This window comes from Engraulis encrasicolus, chromosome 23, assembly GCF_034702125.1.
Source record: "Engraulis encrasicolus isolate BLACKSEA-1 chromosome 23, IST_EnEncr_1.0, whole genome shotgun sequence".
Classification (NCBI taxonomy): domain Eukaryota; kingdom Metazoa; phylum Chordata; class Actinopteri; order Clupeiformes; family Engraulidae; genus Engraulis; species Engraulis encrasicolus.
The window spans coordinates 4,661,993-4,680,108 of NC_085879.1; the positions used below are offsets into that span (position 1 = coordinate 4,661,993).

Below are 18,116 nucleotides of genomic sequence, written 5' to 3' on the forward strand. Positions count from 1 at the left end.
CCAACAGGTAAACAGAAACCTCCAGACCATATCTCAATGTGCACACACACACACACACACACACACACACACACACACACACACACACACACACACACACACACACACACACACACACACACACACACACACACACACACACACACACTACGCACACACACACACACACTACGCGCACACACACACATACACACTACGCACACACACACACACACTACGCACACACACACACATGCATCCACACGTCCACTCCCACCCCAGGTAGCCAGGCCTCCCTGACAGGCTGGGCTTGTCTTGTGGTGCCAACGCCCGGACCTGTTCGCTTAGGGGCAGGGAGACACCTGTCAGCGGGTGGAGACTGACTAGTTTCCGTCCGGCTGTGACAGCGCAGCAGCGAGTCCTTATACTAGCGTCATTATCTGTGCTGCGCCCATCAGTTGGCTGTTAAAGAGCGTCAGGAACCAGCGAGGTGTTGTGTTGTTCAGGACTTTGAGCACAGGTAGGAGATATTGCCTTAACTTGTCTTATGAAAGAGCCATGTTTTCTGGGTTACATCTAAAGAAGGTTAAATGTAGTTCCCTGTTACATGGGTATGCTTCAATGGAGTGCTTCTGAGTTTGACACATGGAAACTGGTTGTGTAAACTTGAAATCGGTGACAGTTTTCTGGGGAGTTTTTTTTTCTGGCATGGTGTGGTAAACATTAAGCCCTGGTAGCTGGCAATCTGCTCTGTTCCCTGTTTCAACTTTTCCCGTTTTGCACACCCTGTGTAAAGACTGTATGTTTGCTTTCTCTCACACACACACAGCCACACTCTAGCTCTTTCTCTTTTGTTGGTGTCGTTTATGAGTGATAAGTTTCATCTCTCTCTGTGCTCTCTCTGACTGACACAGAGTCGTGGGGGCCTTAGACTTGCTGTGGAAAAAAGGGCAAAGAATTTCCTGTGTTGGAAGAGATTTGTATAATCAATTGGCTGCAGTTCAATGCTTTGCATAAGTGTATCCTGATGTTTCCCCTTATGTGTGGTAGAAGTAACTGTACTGTACAATATCCTGTTGTGGTTCGGATGGAAGGTTGTCATATCTCTTGCCTTCCGATAATGTGAAACAATTTTGAGAGGCTGTCCTGATTTGTCGTCTCGGATCAGTATCAGAGAGACCTAAAAACACACCATTCCACTTATCTTAGTTGGTTAGCTGTTATCTCCTGATAAATGGTCCTCTCCACTGTACAATGGCTCGGTAAGAGTAAGCTCGCCCAGTGGTTACTCTTTAACTCTGGTTGAAAATGACTTTGAGAAATTGATGTGTGGGTGAGACTGTTGTGTTAGTGCGCATTTTGTAGAAAGTGGTAGGACAGGCCTTTCCACATGGCTAAGTGATGAGTATGTGGAATGCAGGGCACACGCAGTGTTGCTCCCTCCGATTGAGGTGAGTTTACTGTGAGTCAGTTGACAGTACATGGAATGATGAGTTTAATGTACTGATTAATTTCCCTGAGCTTCACCTATGTATTAACTGTGGGCTTTTATCACGTATTCTTAGTTATTTATTACTCGAATCCCATTGTCATGCCTTGGCACCTTTTACCACATGATGAGTATTATTGTTTCTTTGTTATCGGGTCTTCCTGTGTGTAATCTAGTTGTCCTCAAGTCATGTTTGTCTTTGTGTTTTATGGGGTACTCAAGCCCCCTTTACCTAATTGTCCAGCACTTTGGTCAGCTTGCCCTTGTAATTTAAAGTGCTTTACAAATAAGTCTGACTTGACTTGTTGCAGTGGGTTATAGGTTTGTCTGAGGCGGTCCTGCTCTCCCTTTCTGTCCCTGTCTGTCTGGGGGTTTGAGTTGGGGTTTAAAAATAAAATATGTTAAACTTCACCCTCTTGCCTGTCTCCTGTGTCATGGCTTTGAACCAGGTTGTGACACTTGACTCTAGCCTAAATCACTGTTTAATATTGTTAATAAACATTCAACTGAATTCACACCCCACATTTTACTCTTCTACAAAGGTGACACTACAGAAGGAAAGGAACATAATCAATCATGTCAAAAGGTAAGCTTACAATAAGAATACAGCAGGTAAAATCTTTTAATTTGAAACAATGTCATCAATACTGCTGCATTGTTCTTTTTATCTGAAATGCTCCGTGATTGCGTTTCATCGGGCAGCTCACTGTCCACTGCAGCAGATTTGCATGTCTGATAGCATCACCTGTTTCCTTGAGTAGGCTTTTGAAAGAGCAGTGTGTTTTACAGCGATGGATAACGGCTGTATGTTATACTGTGCTATACAGAGATGGTCTTTGCTGAAGCTGCCTTGACATGCATGATGGTCTTTTATTTTAGAAGGTGACAAGGCGTCAGTTTTTAAGACGACTAAAGTCCGAACGGCAATAAAAGGGGACAACAGCTGGATCCAGAGGCGGCAGGAGGCCGAGAAAGAGCAGAAGGAGGAGGAGGAGAAGCCATGGTGAGAACCAGGAAAAGCCTCATCGCAGTTTTCCAGCAGTCATTCAACACAGAGAGGCAAATGTAGCAATCATATTGTTGGTCCCAGGGAAGCTGACAGGGGGTGGGGGTGGGGGGTGGTATGGCAGTTGCCCCGGGCCCAGGAACAGAGGGGGCCCAGAATTGGTTTCTCATTACATTGTATGTATTGGGTGGGTGGGCCGTTTCAGATGACTTTGTCGTTGGCCCACCCAAAGCTGTCAACAACCCTGGTTGGTCCTACTCTGATTCTTTGGTGAGAACAAAGAAAACCTGATGTGTAGCGATCATGAATCAGTATTCATACCCTATCAGCGTTCATGTATACACTCTACAAAGAACAAACATACATATGAAACAAAAAAGAAAGTGTGTATGCCTGACACGGTATATGGCTCACAGAAGTAAACATGTATGGTGCCTTGCCATTGGTTTGATCCCTCTTGTTGTGACCATCACCTGCAGGATGGCTGAGGTCCGGGCCAACCGCCTGAACGGAGCCCCAACAGAAACCAGCCCAGCCACCTCCCCAGTAACCAAATCCCCTGTTTCCAACACGCCAGCACAAAGGTACATGTCCTTCCATGCGTGAAGTACACAGACTTTAATACAAAAGAATGCTTTAACATTAAATATTCCATATGCAAATATGTAATATGTACAATATTGTGATATTCAGGTTGTCTTGGTGTGACATAGTATAGTTATGCACTTTTTATTTGCTAGAGATGTTGGGTATGATTATGTCCTCTTTTGAAAGTCGCGTTGGTTATAAAGCGTCTGCCGAATGCAATGTAATAATGTGATGTAATGTATCATAGTGTTCCCTAGTGGTGTCAACAATGATCGATTCGGCGATCCGAATCGATGCGGGGCATGGACGATCCAGAATCGATCCGGCAAGTTCCAGAATCGATCCGGAATTTTTTTTAAGTTTCAATTACTTCCATGGATATTTCGGGAGCAAATGAATGTTAAATTAAATAAAAGCACTTCAAAACATTGCAAGACTGATACAGAAAACAGTATCAGTATCTGACTACTTGTATTGCCTCATGGCTGAATAAACATTTGCTTTGCGTTCAGTAGAAATGTAATGCATTGCAATGCATTGTAGAATTGAATCGGATTGGATCGGATTGGATCTAATAGAATCGAATCGAATCGGATCTACTACCTCCCGAAGCGTGATCGAATCGGATCGTGAGGGCAGTGCCGATCCACACCACTAGTGTTCCCATAATTGAACGTCTTTGTCCCTCGACACCCTTAATGCAGCGTTTGTTTGATTCCCACAGTGCAAAACCCCAGTCAGGATATCTAATCAGGTAAGCCCAAGTCCATTTCTGGACATCAAGTTAATGGTAACTGACTGAGGGAAGAGTGACTTCATAATAATTGTGATCTCTTTTGACAGAGGGGTTTTCAAAAAGACAGATGACAAACCATCTTCCACAAAGCCAACCAATGGTTACAGGTAAGAATAACAACCATATCATTGCTGCTTAACCAACCATGCCAGTCCCACACAAGATAATCTTATCAAATATTTTCTTTATGTGTAATAATAACAGAACTAAAGCTGTATCTGTATCAAACTATGAATAGTTATAATTTCAAATAACTTCTGCAATAACTTCTATATTTTCTTTTTTTCCATCTCATAGTGCTCCAACTACCACCTTTACCAAGAAACCCTCTGAGGGATACAAGAGAATGTGAGTGTGCTTAATTGTCAGAATACCATCACAAGTCACACACGCTATCCAGAGACGATGCTAAGCAACTGATAAACCTCTTAAAAGTGTAGTATTATGAACTGTTTGGCATGGAATTGAAAACCACATGACAAGATGTCAAGAACATGAGCTAGGTTTAAAGGGCAAATAAAATAATTTGAGACACATTGTTATACATTTTGGCAGAAAACATGAGTATGTTAAGTGTACCATAACTCATTCCTACTGATATGTGATTATCCCAGACTGCTTATCCTGTTTATTGTAACTATTTTCAGAGCCCCTCATACAGTGAGAAGCAGCACAGACGCCCCCGTTCAGTCCGAACCCCAACTCTCACCAGAGGAGGTGGAGAAACGGTAATATAATGTATATTATAATGTACTGTACACATGTACAGTATCCGTATATAAAGCATCTGGAACATTAACACACTAATGCAGAAATCTTGTTGACATTTTAATAACTTTTAGGGGGCAATGTTGTAAAATGTAAGAACATTTATGTAAGACATTTTTTTCATTACTTGAAGTGGTTGACCAGGAAAGTTCTGCTTTAATTTCAGGACGGAGGCTGCCAGCAATGTTCTCAAATCTTCAGCTGCGCGGCAGCGCTCATTTGTCCTCTCTGCTGCCAAAAAATACGAGTGAGTTTCACACAAGTACACACACATACGTATTGTGTCCTGTATTGCATTTGTACACAGATGTTTTAAAAATATAATAATACGTGATATGATACAATAATGACATTTTATAAAGAGTGAAGTGTTTTAACAATGTTCGTCTTCGCACCTTACTTACGTACCTGCTCTTACATGGATTACACTTTCAGACAGATTGTTACATATCATTGATGTATATGCAGGGTGCAATTTGTAGGGGGGGATGGGGAGGATTGTCCCCCCTTCTGGTCTTGATATCCCCACTTTTTCTACACAATTGTATTACAGTTCAATGTAATTCCATTGATATTGCTTAAAATCTGAAGCATATCCCCCCTTCTGGTTTTCAGACAAATCGCACCCTGTGTATATTACATATAGACTGCACAGTGCCACGCATGTGCTATACAGACATATGCTCAGACTAAATAGTGACCTCGGGTACATCTAGTGCTCGGCCATCTTTATTCTTATAAGAGAGGTACAATTTTCCAGGACCACAGGTGACAGTGACGGGTGATTTTTTTTTGCCAACCATTTCCTGAAAATATACATTGCTTCAATACATTCTCAGATCCACCAGCAACCTGGAAGAACCTACAGAGCCTGCCATAACATTTGTGGCTAAAAGGTAAGAAGTGGAATGTGCGTGCGTGCGTGCGTTCGTGCGTGCGTGTGCGTGCGTGCGTGTGTGTTGTGTCAGCATGCAGTGTTCTATCTGCTCCATAGTATTACAGTATATTGCTATCTTATTCAGTGTGAGCCTAAATGACCACAGTATGCCCTGAACACTTTGCAGGGTGGTGATCAGTGATGACGAGGACACTACGCCTGCTGCGACTCCAAAGGAACCCATTTTCACGCCTCCTGCCCCGACCCCAACCCCTGCTGCCCGTGTCACTGCCCCTGCTGCTGTTACACCGGCCCCAGAACAACAGCGACCCCCAGCACCAGCCAGGTGAGAGACATGGGCAAGGCAGCTCTAATGGAACTGAGGTGATCTGTGCTCGTTTGCCACTCAGGGCTCAAACCCGCCACCTGCCAGTCATCGCTCCAGTTCGGCCATGGGAGGCATAGCGAGATACCGCTGAGATAAAGGTCCAGACCGATTGCTTAGCGCTACCAATACTGTATGAGACTTCGGGAGGGAGGTTTACTTCGGGAGGGAGGTTTAGTGTAACGGCTGGCATCCGTTACACTAATCTAATGTAGTTAGAAGGCTGGCTGACAGCCCTGTGAGGAAGCTGCCGCCTAATGGCTAAGGAGGTGCTCTTTAGATCAGAGGGTTTCAGGTCTGAATCCCAACCTCGCTGTTGGAAATATTGAGTGGCCTCCGTAGACCTTGATCCATCGGATGTGTCCTTGAGGTCCCTAACCCCATGTTGCTTCAGAGTCTGTCAATAATAACTATAATAATAATGCTTTCATTTTATATAGCGCATTTCAAAACACCCAAGGATGCTTTACATGGTATCTGTGTAGGAATGTGTGTGTGTGTGTGTCTGTGTGTGTGTGCACGTAGGTGCGTGTGCTTGTGGAATTAGCAGCCATAAGCCTCCAGATGTTACCAATACCCTGTAAAAAGCATTAGTCACTTTGGATAAAAGTGCCAGCTAAATCTAGTGTGATTGTTGCATACAGTAGGGGCCCACATGCAGTGCATTGTAATGCTGCAGGGCTTTGCCATGTGATTGTGATGTGTTTTAACAGATTTGCATTAATTTTTTCTGTCTCCGGCAGTGACACTTTAGATGGCTTGTCAGACACCCTCACAGTTTTCAAAACAGATCCCAAAAGGTAAGCATAACACACACATGGCTAAAATACACTTTTGAATACATTCAAATGTCACACGTGCACACATAAGATATACTGCATAGAGTGTAGTAAGTACGTATGAAAAGGTTGTAAAACTAAGTGTGTGTGTGTGTGTGTGTGTGTGTGTGTGTGTGTGTGTGTGTGTGTGTGTGTGTGTGTGTGTGTGTGTGTGTGTGTGTGTGTGTGTGTGTGTGTGTGTGTGTGTGTGTGTGTGTGTGTGTGTGTGTGTACCATCAGTGTGGAAGTGATTGAGGACAAACACAGCAGCCCAGTTAAGACCATCCCTATCGTCACCCCGGAGATTGCACCCCAAGCCAGCGTCCCGAAGTCTGAAGAGAGGTTGGTGTGAGAGCAGTGCATTCAGTGGATTGCAATGGATTGGGAGGGAATTGCCCGTTGTAAGTGTATTGGGTTTTAACAACTGTGTTTTCATTTCTCTTTCTCCAGCCCTGGCATTCTAGATGCTTTGTCAGACACTCTAACAGTTTTCAAATCTGAGCCTAAAAGGTAAGCGTAACATTACTACTACTAAAAAAGGCAAGTGTTATCATTGTTTTTTATTGCACAAACGTGTTTCGGCATGTGCCTTCTTCAGTGTGCCAGTGTGTTCAGTGTGAACACGCCGAAACGCGTTTGTGCAATAAAAAACACTGCTATGCAAGGTGCGGCCTCCTTTTTGAAACATTGAATTTAATATTTGGGCCAGCACCCTCAGAGGTTTAAATAATTAAGAGTGACGCCTGCTCTAAGAAGAAAATTAGCAAGTGTTATCATGACATCATCAAACCTTGAATAGCAGAGGCCTAGCAAGTACTTTAGGTTTTGAAACCGTGTGTGTGTGTGTGTGTGTGTGTGTGTGTGTGTGTGTGTGTGTGTGTGTGTGTGTGTGTATACTATCAGTGTGGAAGTGATTGAGGATGAACCCAGTAGCCCAGTTGAGACCATCCCTATCATCATCCCAGAGGCTACACCCAAAGTCAGCGCCCCAGAGCCCTCTTCTGAAGACAGGTTGGTGTGAGAACAGCACGTTCAGATGCTTTTAGGGCCGTGCCATAGTCAGTGCATTGTCTTTTAACAATAATGTTTCTTTTTGTCTGTCTCCAACAGTGGCACTCTAGACACCTTGTCAGACACCCTCACGGTTTTCAAAACGGAGCCTAAAAGGTAACCATGACACACACACACCCCTAAAGAAAGCACTCAGCATGAAGATCAAGAGATAAGATTGTCATTGTTGTTTCTTTTGCCCACGGTTTTGTCTACACAGCACGACATATGCAAGCACAGCATTGTTTGAGGAGACGCCAACGGTGGAGTCCAAGTATGTGTTTATGGTTAAACAACGCCAAATTTTGTATGTCATTCATAGTACATTTTGCAGTGTTAAACTCTTTCGAGCCTTTATGGTCCCACTTGATATAGTGTTAAATTCAACTCTTTGAGTGTTGAATCAATACTCCGAGGTTGTATTATTTAACACTGTAGAGCATGCCCTGCCTCAGATTGTTTATTCAACACTCAAAGTTAAAATGTAACACTAAAATTGAGTGGGACCATATGTATTCAGAATAGTGATGGGTGGACAGTGCAAGATTTAGTGTGTAGAAATCATCTTTCTACATTTCTGATTATTAGACATTTCCATACCCATAGCATTTCATGAAAGATTGCTTTTTTTTCCTTTTTTTTTGAAGCATTGATGAGCCAAGCGATGACCTTCACGACGATGACCTGGCTGCTCTTGGAAAGAGGTGGGGTGTAACAGTCACTTGTTTCTGTCTCTCTTTTTCAATACTAGCATGGGTTTCCGCTGCCCAAAACCTCGTGGTTCATTCTCTCATGCTCTCACACCTATGTGCAAGAGGCCAATCACTATCCATCTAATATGTGTCCCAGTGTCCTTGAGCGAGGCACCTAAGCCCACATTGCTCCTCCAGGGACTGTAGTCTGTCACCAATACCCGGTACCTAAACAGCCGTAAGTCACTTTAGATAAACTTTGCTTACTGTACTGTACTGCTTTGTAAGAGTTGGATAGCCTGGGTAACGGAGTTCCTTGCAAGGGAGAAAAAAAACAAAAAAACAAACACACAATTGCACCAGAGGCCGTTATTGCACTTCATACAGGATTGATGCCTTTTGGTTACGCCGCTTTCCATTTGAGCCGTGCTTGGTCTGAATAGATCATTTATCATTTTAGGCCATTTCTGTCCACCATAGACGGGTCTAGTCTAAAATGAGATGTTATTTGTTCTCCTGTCCACGTGGTGGCACTACTGTACCTCGCCCTACCCAACCCACAAGCATTCCTCTGTCATTACACATGACCTAACATCAATCACGTTTGCCAGCCTTTAAAACCCCTTAAGACGCGGCTTTATACATTTGTTGTTACCAGTATGGTAATGACCAAGTCATGGTGCATTACTAAAGGGCCTGTGCTGTGCCATAGTATTGTAGTGCTATGGTAGTTACATTTCAATGACTATTACACCGTGCCACTGGAGGTACGGCGCGCATTAAGGGGCTACAGCCTTAGATTCCACATCAGGGTTTGAGAAATTTCTTCTTTCGAGGAGCCACTTCAAATTGTATTAAGTCCTCCAAGGGCCGTCCAATGAACACAAACCAGGATTAACCCCTGAACTTTAGGCCTATATTGAAGGTGGCCACCTTTACAACAAATCCCACCTTCTCTAGGTCCCCTGAACATTTAACAAATGTAATTGTCTAAGATTGCTTTCCAAAACATGTCATAGTTCATGTGAAGCTGCGTAACATTAAAATGATATCGGGGCCTGGTAAGATGGCTTCAGGGGCTGTTACTGGCCCTCAGGCTTTGGGTTTCCCACCCCTGTTCTGCATACTTGACTGACTTCTATTATTCCTCCTGTGTGTGCAGTGGAGAGGTGAAGCCAGATGACGAGACAGAGGAGGAGCCCCAACCCAGCAGTCCGCCCTCGTGGAGTCAAGACCTGCTCTCCGGCCCAGAAGAGTAGGAGCTTTCACATATTTAGTTACTTGGAAACGTTATTATCCCCATGTGGAAATGTTGTTCAGGAAGCGATGAAACACCACCTAGTCACAACACAAAGTATAACACATTTACAAAGTCTGACACATTTACATGACACATTTACCCAGACCTCTACAAATAGACATTGGTCAATAGACAGAACAGGACAAACTATTCAACAATCCCACTCACTGTTTCTCTGGCCATAGTGTTTAATGACCAATATGCACTGATTGTGCAGAGATGCTGGCTGCGCAGAGATAGTCAGGAGGAGGAGTAAATGTCACAGCACAAGGCCATCACTTTTTGGCACTTGCTGACACTTAGAGGCCATGGGACAATGAAAACATAATCACAAAAAGAACAAATGTTGGCTTCAACCAGGCCTTTGTGGCTCTCTCTCCTTTCGAAAGGACACATTTTTTAATAATAAAAAAGAGGTAGCAAGCAACAAATGTTGAATTTGAATGTTTTCCTTTTTGTGTCTATGTGACTTTGGTCCCTGCTACCAGGACAAATGTCAGTATAATAACGTCAGTATAATGACATCTCCCCCCTCCCCACAGCTCTCCTGCCCAGCCAGTGAAGACTACTGGAGCGATCGACCTGCTGGCTGATGACGTCATCCCAATTGACACGAGTTTGACGAGGTGAGACTTTTGGGAGTTGACTGTATAGGACTATTGTAATAATGACAGCATTATCTTTGTTTCTTTTGTCTTTATGTTGACAACATGGTAACACACAGAAAATAAGAAACAAAGATAATGTCACCATCAGAGATGGAACCACGTCACTAATTTGCAAGTGACAAGTAAGTCTCAAGTCCTTCCAATCAAGTCAAGTTCAAATTCAACTCACAAGTATCCATGTATTCTATGCACAAACTTGATGGCTACTTTTGGTCATAAATTCATTACCTCTCCACACTGCTATGCATGCCCCCCTTTGCCAGCCACATTCTAAAAAATAGTAGGCCCTTTGGTACTGGTTTCATTTTTTCCATGTAATATTTTCACATAAAAATGCAGAAAATGGAATAAATCTAGACTTGACATGTCATTGCAAGTCATTACAAGCTAAAACGGTCAAAGTCTCAAGTCAAATGGCGTACAAGTCCGAGTCAAGTCACAAGTCATTCCTAATATTACCAAGGCGATTCTCAAGACAAGTCCTTTGTGACTCATGTCTCACTCATGTCCAAGTCACAAGTCTCAAGTCCACATATCTGATGGTAACATACAGACAAAAGAAACAAAGATAATGTTGTCCTCATAATGTGAATCAGCCATGCAGTATGATACTGGATGCATTCTTGTTGTCTGAATGTTTCTGACTATATTTCTGACCTTGGCTTCTTTGCCGCTAGAAACTGAAAGTACTTGTTTTGAACGGTAATGTCTAACAGTCTCTGAGAGATTATTGTTTTTCCTTTTTTTTATCTCAATGTATTAACGGCATACTTAATATTATATCTTTACTCTTACCCTCTATCTTACTACAGAATAAGCACAAAAGTGACATATGAGAAAGAGGAGCCACTGGTCGACTTTGAGAGGTAAGGACACATCAATACCCAATAAATGTTGGTTGGTATCGTTTGTACGTATACAGCTTTAAAGTAATGTATGGGCTATGATCATGAATGCAAGTAGTCTTACATTCCTCAATAGTGTCATTTCACATGAAATCAGGCACTTTGGGGCCCGATTGACCGAGATTTTAATACAACTTGCCACTGAAAAGGCACACTAATTTGAATGAAAATACGGGTCTGTCAGGACGCAAAGTGTCTGATTTCACGTCAAATGGCCCAATATATGATTCACGCAAAACAACAAAGAAATAAACATATAACACATCCCATTTACAAGGCTAGAATGTATTATCAAAGATTCAAGCATGAAAATGTCACACAGGTGAAGAAAGAGGAATAGAGCTGAAAGCACTATGTACTGCTCTGTATAAATAACAGCCAACTTGACATAATATTGCAGGGCCTTGCCCAGTAACATACTGGCCTTAAATATATCTGTGATCCAACGTCTGAAAAGAATTAAATGAAACAATGTTTGTGTATTTAGCTCCAGCGATCCAATTGATCCCACTTCAACAGAGTCCACTGCACTTAAGAGGTAAATATGACAGGACACACAATCCGTGTTTATATACTCATCACATTTCTTTCAAATATTCTTCTGATAGTTGTTGTGACCGTAAATATAATTGTAATTTTAATCTCAATTCTAGTCCCGTGGAGCTTTTTGATCCTCTCTGGGCCCGTGACGACAGGTTAGACCTCATATTTTTTCTCTTAGCTGTATAACAAAACAAAACGCCACAGACATGCTACATTGGTCTACATTGGTCTACATTCAACGCAACTCAGATGTATTGAAACTGGCATTGTCATGTCCATTATTGCAGACAGTACTGTTTTAACAATACCCCATCTGTAGCTAATGAAACAGCACCTTCATAAAGTCCCCTTTACTGTACACAGTTCTACAGATCCCATCCGCCCAGTGTTGACTCCATCAGACTTCGGCAGCCCGGATGACAGGTGAGACAGACGTAGCACCACTGCATGTTATCTTTACAATCTTCTCATATTAATATACAGTAACACATGGTAGAACACGGTTACATTATGTTTTTCATTCAGAATTAATGATTATAAATGAAATGGTTCCATCGAGTTTACATTGCACTTTCATTCAGTTCCTAATTGTGAAGTGCTTACATGATGTTTTCACAGCGGATTGAAGTTTTATTCAGAATTAAATTGAGTTCATTGTGAATTAAATGTCTCATGTAAACGAGGCCTCTGATCCGTTAAATGACCATGTCCTATTTTCCCAAACGACAGCATGCCATCGGATGCACTACTGAGCCTAGCGGACGACGTCATCCCCATTGACACAGACAGAACACGGTACATCAACAACATCTTGCACTTGCACTTTAAATGTCTGTATGAGCACTGTCTATGTCCATACTGTCTTATGTCCATGTATGAGTACTGTCTATGTCTATACTGTCTATGTCCTTACCTAGATTAGTCTATGTCTGCATGGGAAAGCAAGAAACGTAATTTCAAATTCTTTGTATGACCAGTGCATGTAAAGAAATTGACAATAAATCCAACTTGACTTGACTTGACTAACATCAGACAGAGCATTCCTTTCACTCCTGTTACACACACTGTTTATGTGACAGTCCCAGCATGGTATATGATTGTATTCTATCCTTTTTTTCACCCACAGGCTCATCTCCAACAGGTCATGGGAACGCTTTGACACTCCAACTGAGGACAGTCCCAAAAGGTAGGTCTGACTTGTCATAATAGTGCCTTTTATGGCACCCAAGGTCACTTTACAAGGGGGTTGTATGGGCTGGGGGAAAGGGGAGGGTGGTCAGAGGTCATATGCCTCGGTGAATAGATGGGATTTAAGGGGCTTCTTGAATGTAGCCAGCGTGGGGTGCCCTTCAAGTGAGACATCAAGTGGTCTGAGTGGATTTCTACAGTCAGTATTGTCAACGCAAGACAGCATGCGTAACATTTGTCAAATTAATAGAAGGCTAAGGTGCTGTTTACACATATGTGGATATTTTTAAAGGTGAATTTTTAAAACATCTGTTTACGTGTAAAGACGACCTGTGGATAAAAGGTGTAAAAAAGGAGTGGTGTATAAAGGTGTATAAAAGGAGTTTTAAAAGGTGGATTCTAAAACACTGTTTACGTGTAAATGAGAGGCCAAAGCGATGAGTTTTCAAAAACATCCATATACTGTATGTGTGTAAATAGCTTATAAAACATATGTAAACTTGTTATTGCACTACAATAAGACACACCTGTGATGACAAAGTTATTCCTGGTCTGTTATCAGTTTTTAATGTAGGATAAAAGTGTGAGCTAAATCTAACGTGATTGTTGCATACAGTGCACACAGTGCATTACAATGTTACAGGGCTTATAAGTGCACTGTGTTTCAACAAGTTCGCTTTTTTTTGTCTCCATCAGTGACACTTTAGATCCTTTGACAGATGACCTCACAATTTTCAAAACGGAGCCCAAAAGGTAAACATAACAAAACATCTGGCTAAAATACAATTGTGAATATCTTTTGATGTCACACACACAACACACAGACATGCTGCATAGAATGTAGGAAGTATGTAAATACTTTGGGTTGTGAAACTGTCTGTGTGTGTGTGTGTGTGTGTGTGTGTGTGTGTGTGTGTGTGTGTGTATGTGTGTGTTTACAGCCAGGAGCTAGAAGATACTGATGAGAAGAGGACTGTCAGATTTGAGAGAACGTGAGTATTATGGATATCTCGAGGACTTAAAATGGATTCCATGAAGAAACTGAAATCAATGCATCATTTTATTCTCAAATTTCATATCAATGCGGGTCAGTGCGGATAGATTCAGACAATGGTTGGGTCACTAGGAAAATGCTTTGGCCCACTTATTTAAGTCTTGGGACTTTGGGGATACCTTCAATTTCATCAGGGGGCAGGACTCTAAATGAACACCAGCCATCCGGCCAAATCATTGAGAGTAAATAGAATGGAGGCCAAAATTCTATTTCATTGTTGAAGCCAAGTTGGAGCCAAGGTTGGACCCAAAAAGACCAAAAGATGGCCAAATCCCATTCATTCCTATGAGAGACATAAAACCCTGTATCTCCCTTAAATGCCACTCCAGGGGGATAATTTTTCGCTCAACTAGTAGGTCCCCTTGCTCTCCAACTTACCAGGGTGGTGATTTTTTGTGGTGATGTTTTGTTTTAGAGAGATATTAAAAGTTAAATTGACCAATGAGCATCAGAACATGGTTTGATTGACCGTTAGAAGTCTTGTTGTTGTCCAATCAGCACCTGCGTTTGGCGTTGCTAAGGTGGAATGTAAGTTGGAATGTTCCCAAATCTGGCTTCAAAGCGTTGAATGGCAAATAGCGTTGATTTGGCGTCCATTCTATTTACTGTCAATGGGCCAAATGCTGGTGAAATTTCAATTTGGCTGGTAGAAAAGATCAACTTACTAGTTTCTAGCTTTCATTTTATTTCACGCTTTCACTTTTCTTTGATGCATCAATAAATAACTAGAAATGCACCCAGGGATTGCAGACCTCCGCCATGGAAGTTGAACATTTAGATAGAACATTTGACTATGTTACACACTATTTTTCTGAAGTCTTTCTGCCTTCTTTTTGTGGAGTTTGGAACTAGAATGTCAAAATTCGCCCTGTCCTGCAATGGTGAAAAATCTTTTTTAAAAATCCTGGATCCGGATCGACCAAAATCACTTGTTCCTTTTGTCATTTCCAACAACTCCACAAAGTTTCAAACAAATCCGTTCATAGCTTTTTTTCAGTTATCCTGCTGACAGACCAAAAAACAGACAGACAAACAGACAGACAAACCAATGCAACCTAAAACATAACCTCCTTGGCAGAGGTCATAACAGTAGACAAAATACAGTATTATGTGACTTGTTGGGCATTAATGTTGATTTATGAAATATGTTCAGGACTAAAGATGACGACTCCCCATGGGACAGATGGACGTCCCCCACTGTGTACACCACCACCAGCACAACTAAGGAGAGGTATGGGGGAACCACTGCACCTCTACAAGACAACTGCAACTCTAAAGACATCTGTTCGTGTTTAGAGATGTTCTACAGCTGATTTCTTTATGTTTAGGGTGTTCTGTTTTCTTGTCAATTTGTGCTGATAACAAGAGAGTGGGTGCAAGTGTGTTGACCTTATTCAATCATCTACAATCTCTTGTCCATAGTTACTCACCTACCTACAAAGCACAATTAATGAGTTTTGTAATCGTTTGACCAATTACACTCATATCTTGGTAATGTTTTGATATATTGCAACCAAACTTGGCCACATGGTATCTTCCCTTTTCCCAAGGAGACACACCAAATGTAGGTTAAGGATGATAAAGTAGGCAAAAAGGGTGTTATTGATGTGTTTGGTTGTCATACTGTGTGTCTCGTTCATGGCAATTGCCAAATTTTAAGATCAGCATAGGTTTTTTCTTCTCCATATGGGATTACATTAAAATAAAATTGACAATAATTTCCCACTGGGTCACATATTTTGGCCAATCACCTGAGGCTGACCACACACGTGTGTGTGTGTGTGTGTGTGTGTGTGTGTGTGTGTGTGTGTGTGTGTGTATGTTTTTGTCTTTCAAAACATTATACCATCAGAGCCAATTAAATTCTATGGCGAAGAAGCCAAAAATGGAATTTGCCTCTGATAAACTCAGCTGTGCTGACATCTCTACTGTATACCTTCTTGCACTCTCCTCTTAACGTATGAAGTATTCAATCACTGTTTTTATCCCTTCTTTAGCACGGTTGAGACTACTGAGGAGGAAAGCCCAACTGCAGATTCAGAGTCCAAAAAGTGAGTACACTAAAAGGCGTGAGGGAAAAAAAATGTTTCAATTCTGTGAAGCGTCCATCTCCTGCTATGCATCATATCACATCCTAAATAACACCATCGTCTTCCATTAGGGGACTGGTGCTGCTGAAGGAATATGTGGATGAGACAAGTGAATTAAACAAACAATCCGGACCAGACAGGTAAACCTTACCCAATATACCTGTATGAACTAGTTTTAGACGAACTGTCAAAGTTTATGATGATGGATTTGGGCATCTTGCATTACATTGTAATGTGTCTTTGTAGTTTCAAAGGTTATGTAGAGCAATTTAATATACACCTTGAAACCTTTCTGTTTTCTCCAGTGACTGGCTTAAAGACTCTTCCTATACAAAGAGCTACAGTACCCCTGGGTACCAAAACAGGTAATCTACAGGCTGGTTAACATTCAATTTTGTGCGCAACAGTGACAGACTATACGAAATTATTCATTCAGTTAGTCAGTGTTACTTTAATATTTTTTTCTTTTTTTCAGTGATATGTCAGAGTGTACATACTGTGGGGAGCTCGTGGGCAGCGATGCCAAAATCACCATTGAACATCTCAACATCTCCTGCCATCCAGAATGTTTTAAGGTAACTTTCGAAACAGTTGAAAACGGGGCTGGAGTGGTGATCTGGCATACAGGGCATTTTCAAGATGGGCCAATGGTCTTCAGGGGCCGATGATGTTATTGCTTTTTTTATGGTTATGTTTTATGCCCTTAGACACCGGTCCACCATGTAGATGGGGCGGCCTATTGATCACTCTGTCATATAGACTAGAGTTTCTCAATGGGGGCTCTACAGCCTAATACTAAGGAGGGGCGTTGGCAGGCTTATGATGAGGTCAAGGGGGCGTTAGTTCAAAAAAGAAGTTGAGAACCACTCATATAGATGATGTACTGAGCCAATCATAATGTCATAGAAAACAGGGGGGCTGTGTGAGGGGTTGATCTACGCCAAACATGCCCGGACCATTATTTGGTCCCAGGCCAGCCCTGGTTGAAAAACAAATTGACATCATTATTGTTCATTTGCATAACAAACTAAACTTTTATTTCTGCTTCTTCAACAGTGTGGCATATGCAGCAAGCCAATGGGAGACTTGCTCTTCAGCATGTTCTTACACAACGGGACGGTGCACTGTGACAGCTGTTACGCAAATGTGCTTTAACAGCAAATGATTTGGAAATTCATTTTTAAAAGATGGCATGATAAAAAAAAATACTACTGTTCATATTTTCACAGTGAGCAAACCACTCTGTGGAGTAATTAAGTGCCCTACCACACTATCAGAGGCTACTGAACCTTGTTTTTATGAAGTGAACGCACATTAGCTCTTAATACTTCTCTGCTATGTAATGTTAATGTGTTAACTGCACACTAGTAATCTTTAACCTGAATGGTACAATGAAGGATCGATATATATATGTATTCATGTAGCAGCATGTGCTCGTCTGACTTGCAACATCAACTGAGAAAGACTTGCATGGGTGGCAAGGTCTTCCTTCAAAACATGAGTTTTGAATTTCTTATTGTCTGTCATGTGCCTTGCTTTTACTTCTATTGTTGTAACTGTTGGAAAATAAACTCAATAAAAATGAAAGAACTCAATGAGTGATGCAAAAGCGTAAAAAAAAACGTAATCTAAATACGGCCTATCTTAAAATATTCTTTCAGTTTTTTTAGATGAAGATGAAAATGTTTCCCTTAGCTGTTTTACACATACAAGTATGCACAATTAATTAGTATGACAATTAAGACAAAATTGATACGATTTACTACCATTTGAATAATGGTGACAACACTGTGTTGAAGAAAGGAGAGTGTTAACTAAACTCCAAAAACTAAATTTTATTCAATTGAAACGCCCGTCTCGATCATCATCAGAATGTTTTATGAAGATCCAGGGAGATCGAAATGTTGCAGACCATCAACT

General features: G+C 41.6%; 2 protein-coding genes across 4 annotated transcripts; both read left to right on the forward strand.

Moving 5' to 3' along the window:
* The first annotated feature begins 338 nt into the window (after positions 1–338).
* LOC134440470 (proteoglycan 4-like) lies at positions 339–12,109 on the forward strand. 3 transcript variants are annotated; one of them, XM_063190559.1, is made up of 23 exons: positions 339–499; positions 2,011–2,054; positions 2,348–2,471; positions 2,954–3,058; positions 3,787–3,816; positions 3,906–3,965; positions 4,156–4,206; positions 4,506–4,586; positions 4,793–4,873; positions 5,466–5,522; positions 5,691–5,849; positions 6,632–6,688; positions 6,947–7,048; positions 7,157–7,216; positions 7,610–7,717; positions 7,817–7,873; positions 7,977–8,030; positions 8,404–8,460; positions 9,611–9,703; positions 10,291–10,374; positions 11,229–11,282; positions 11,809–11,859; positions 11,975–12,109. In XM_063190559.1, exons 2-23 carry the CDS (start codon positions 2,045–2,047, stop codon positions 12,048–12,050), a joined length of 1,611 nt encoding a protein of 536 aa, XP_063046629.1. In that variant the 5' UTR covers positions 339–499; positions 2,011–2,044; the 3' UTR covers positions 12,051–12,109. The 3 variants fall into 3 exon arrangements, with proteins under 3 accessions (XP_063046629.1, XP_063046630.1, XP_063046631.1); XM_063190560.1 differs by having other exon boundaries at positions 6,974–7,048; XM_063190561.1 differs by having other exon boundaries at positions 6,977–7,048.
* Positions 12,103–17,783, forward strand: LOC134440472 (zinc finger protein 185-like). Its single transcript, XM_063190562.1, has 11 exons — positions 12,103–12,287; positions 12,594–12,659; positions 12,991–13,050; positions 13,749–13,805; positions 13,994–14,044; positions 15,260–15,337; positions 16,104–16,157; positions 16,268–16,336; positions 16,502–16,561; positions 16,672–16,771; positions 17,253–17,783. The coding sequence occupies exons 1-11, from the start codon at positions 12,187–12,189 to the stop codon at positions 17,349–17,351; spliced, it is 795 nt and encodes a 264-aa protein (XP_063046632.1). The 5' UTR covers positions 12,103–12,186; the 3' UTR covers positions 17,352–17,783.
* Positions 17,784–18,116: the final 333 nt, after the last annotated feature.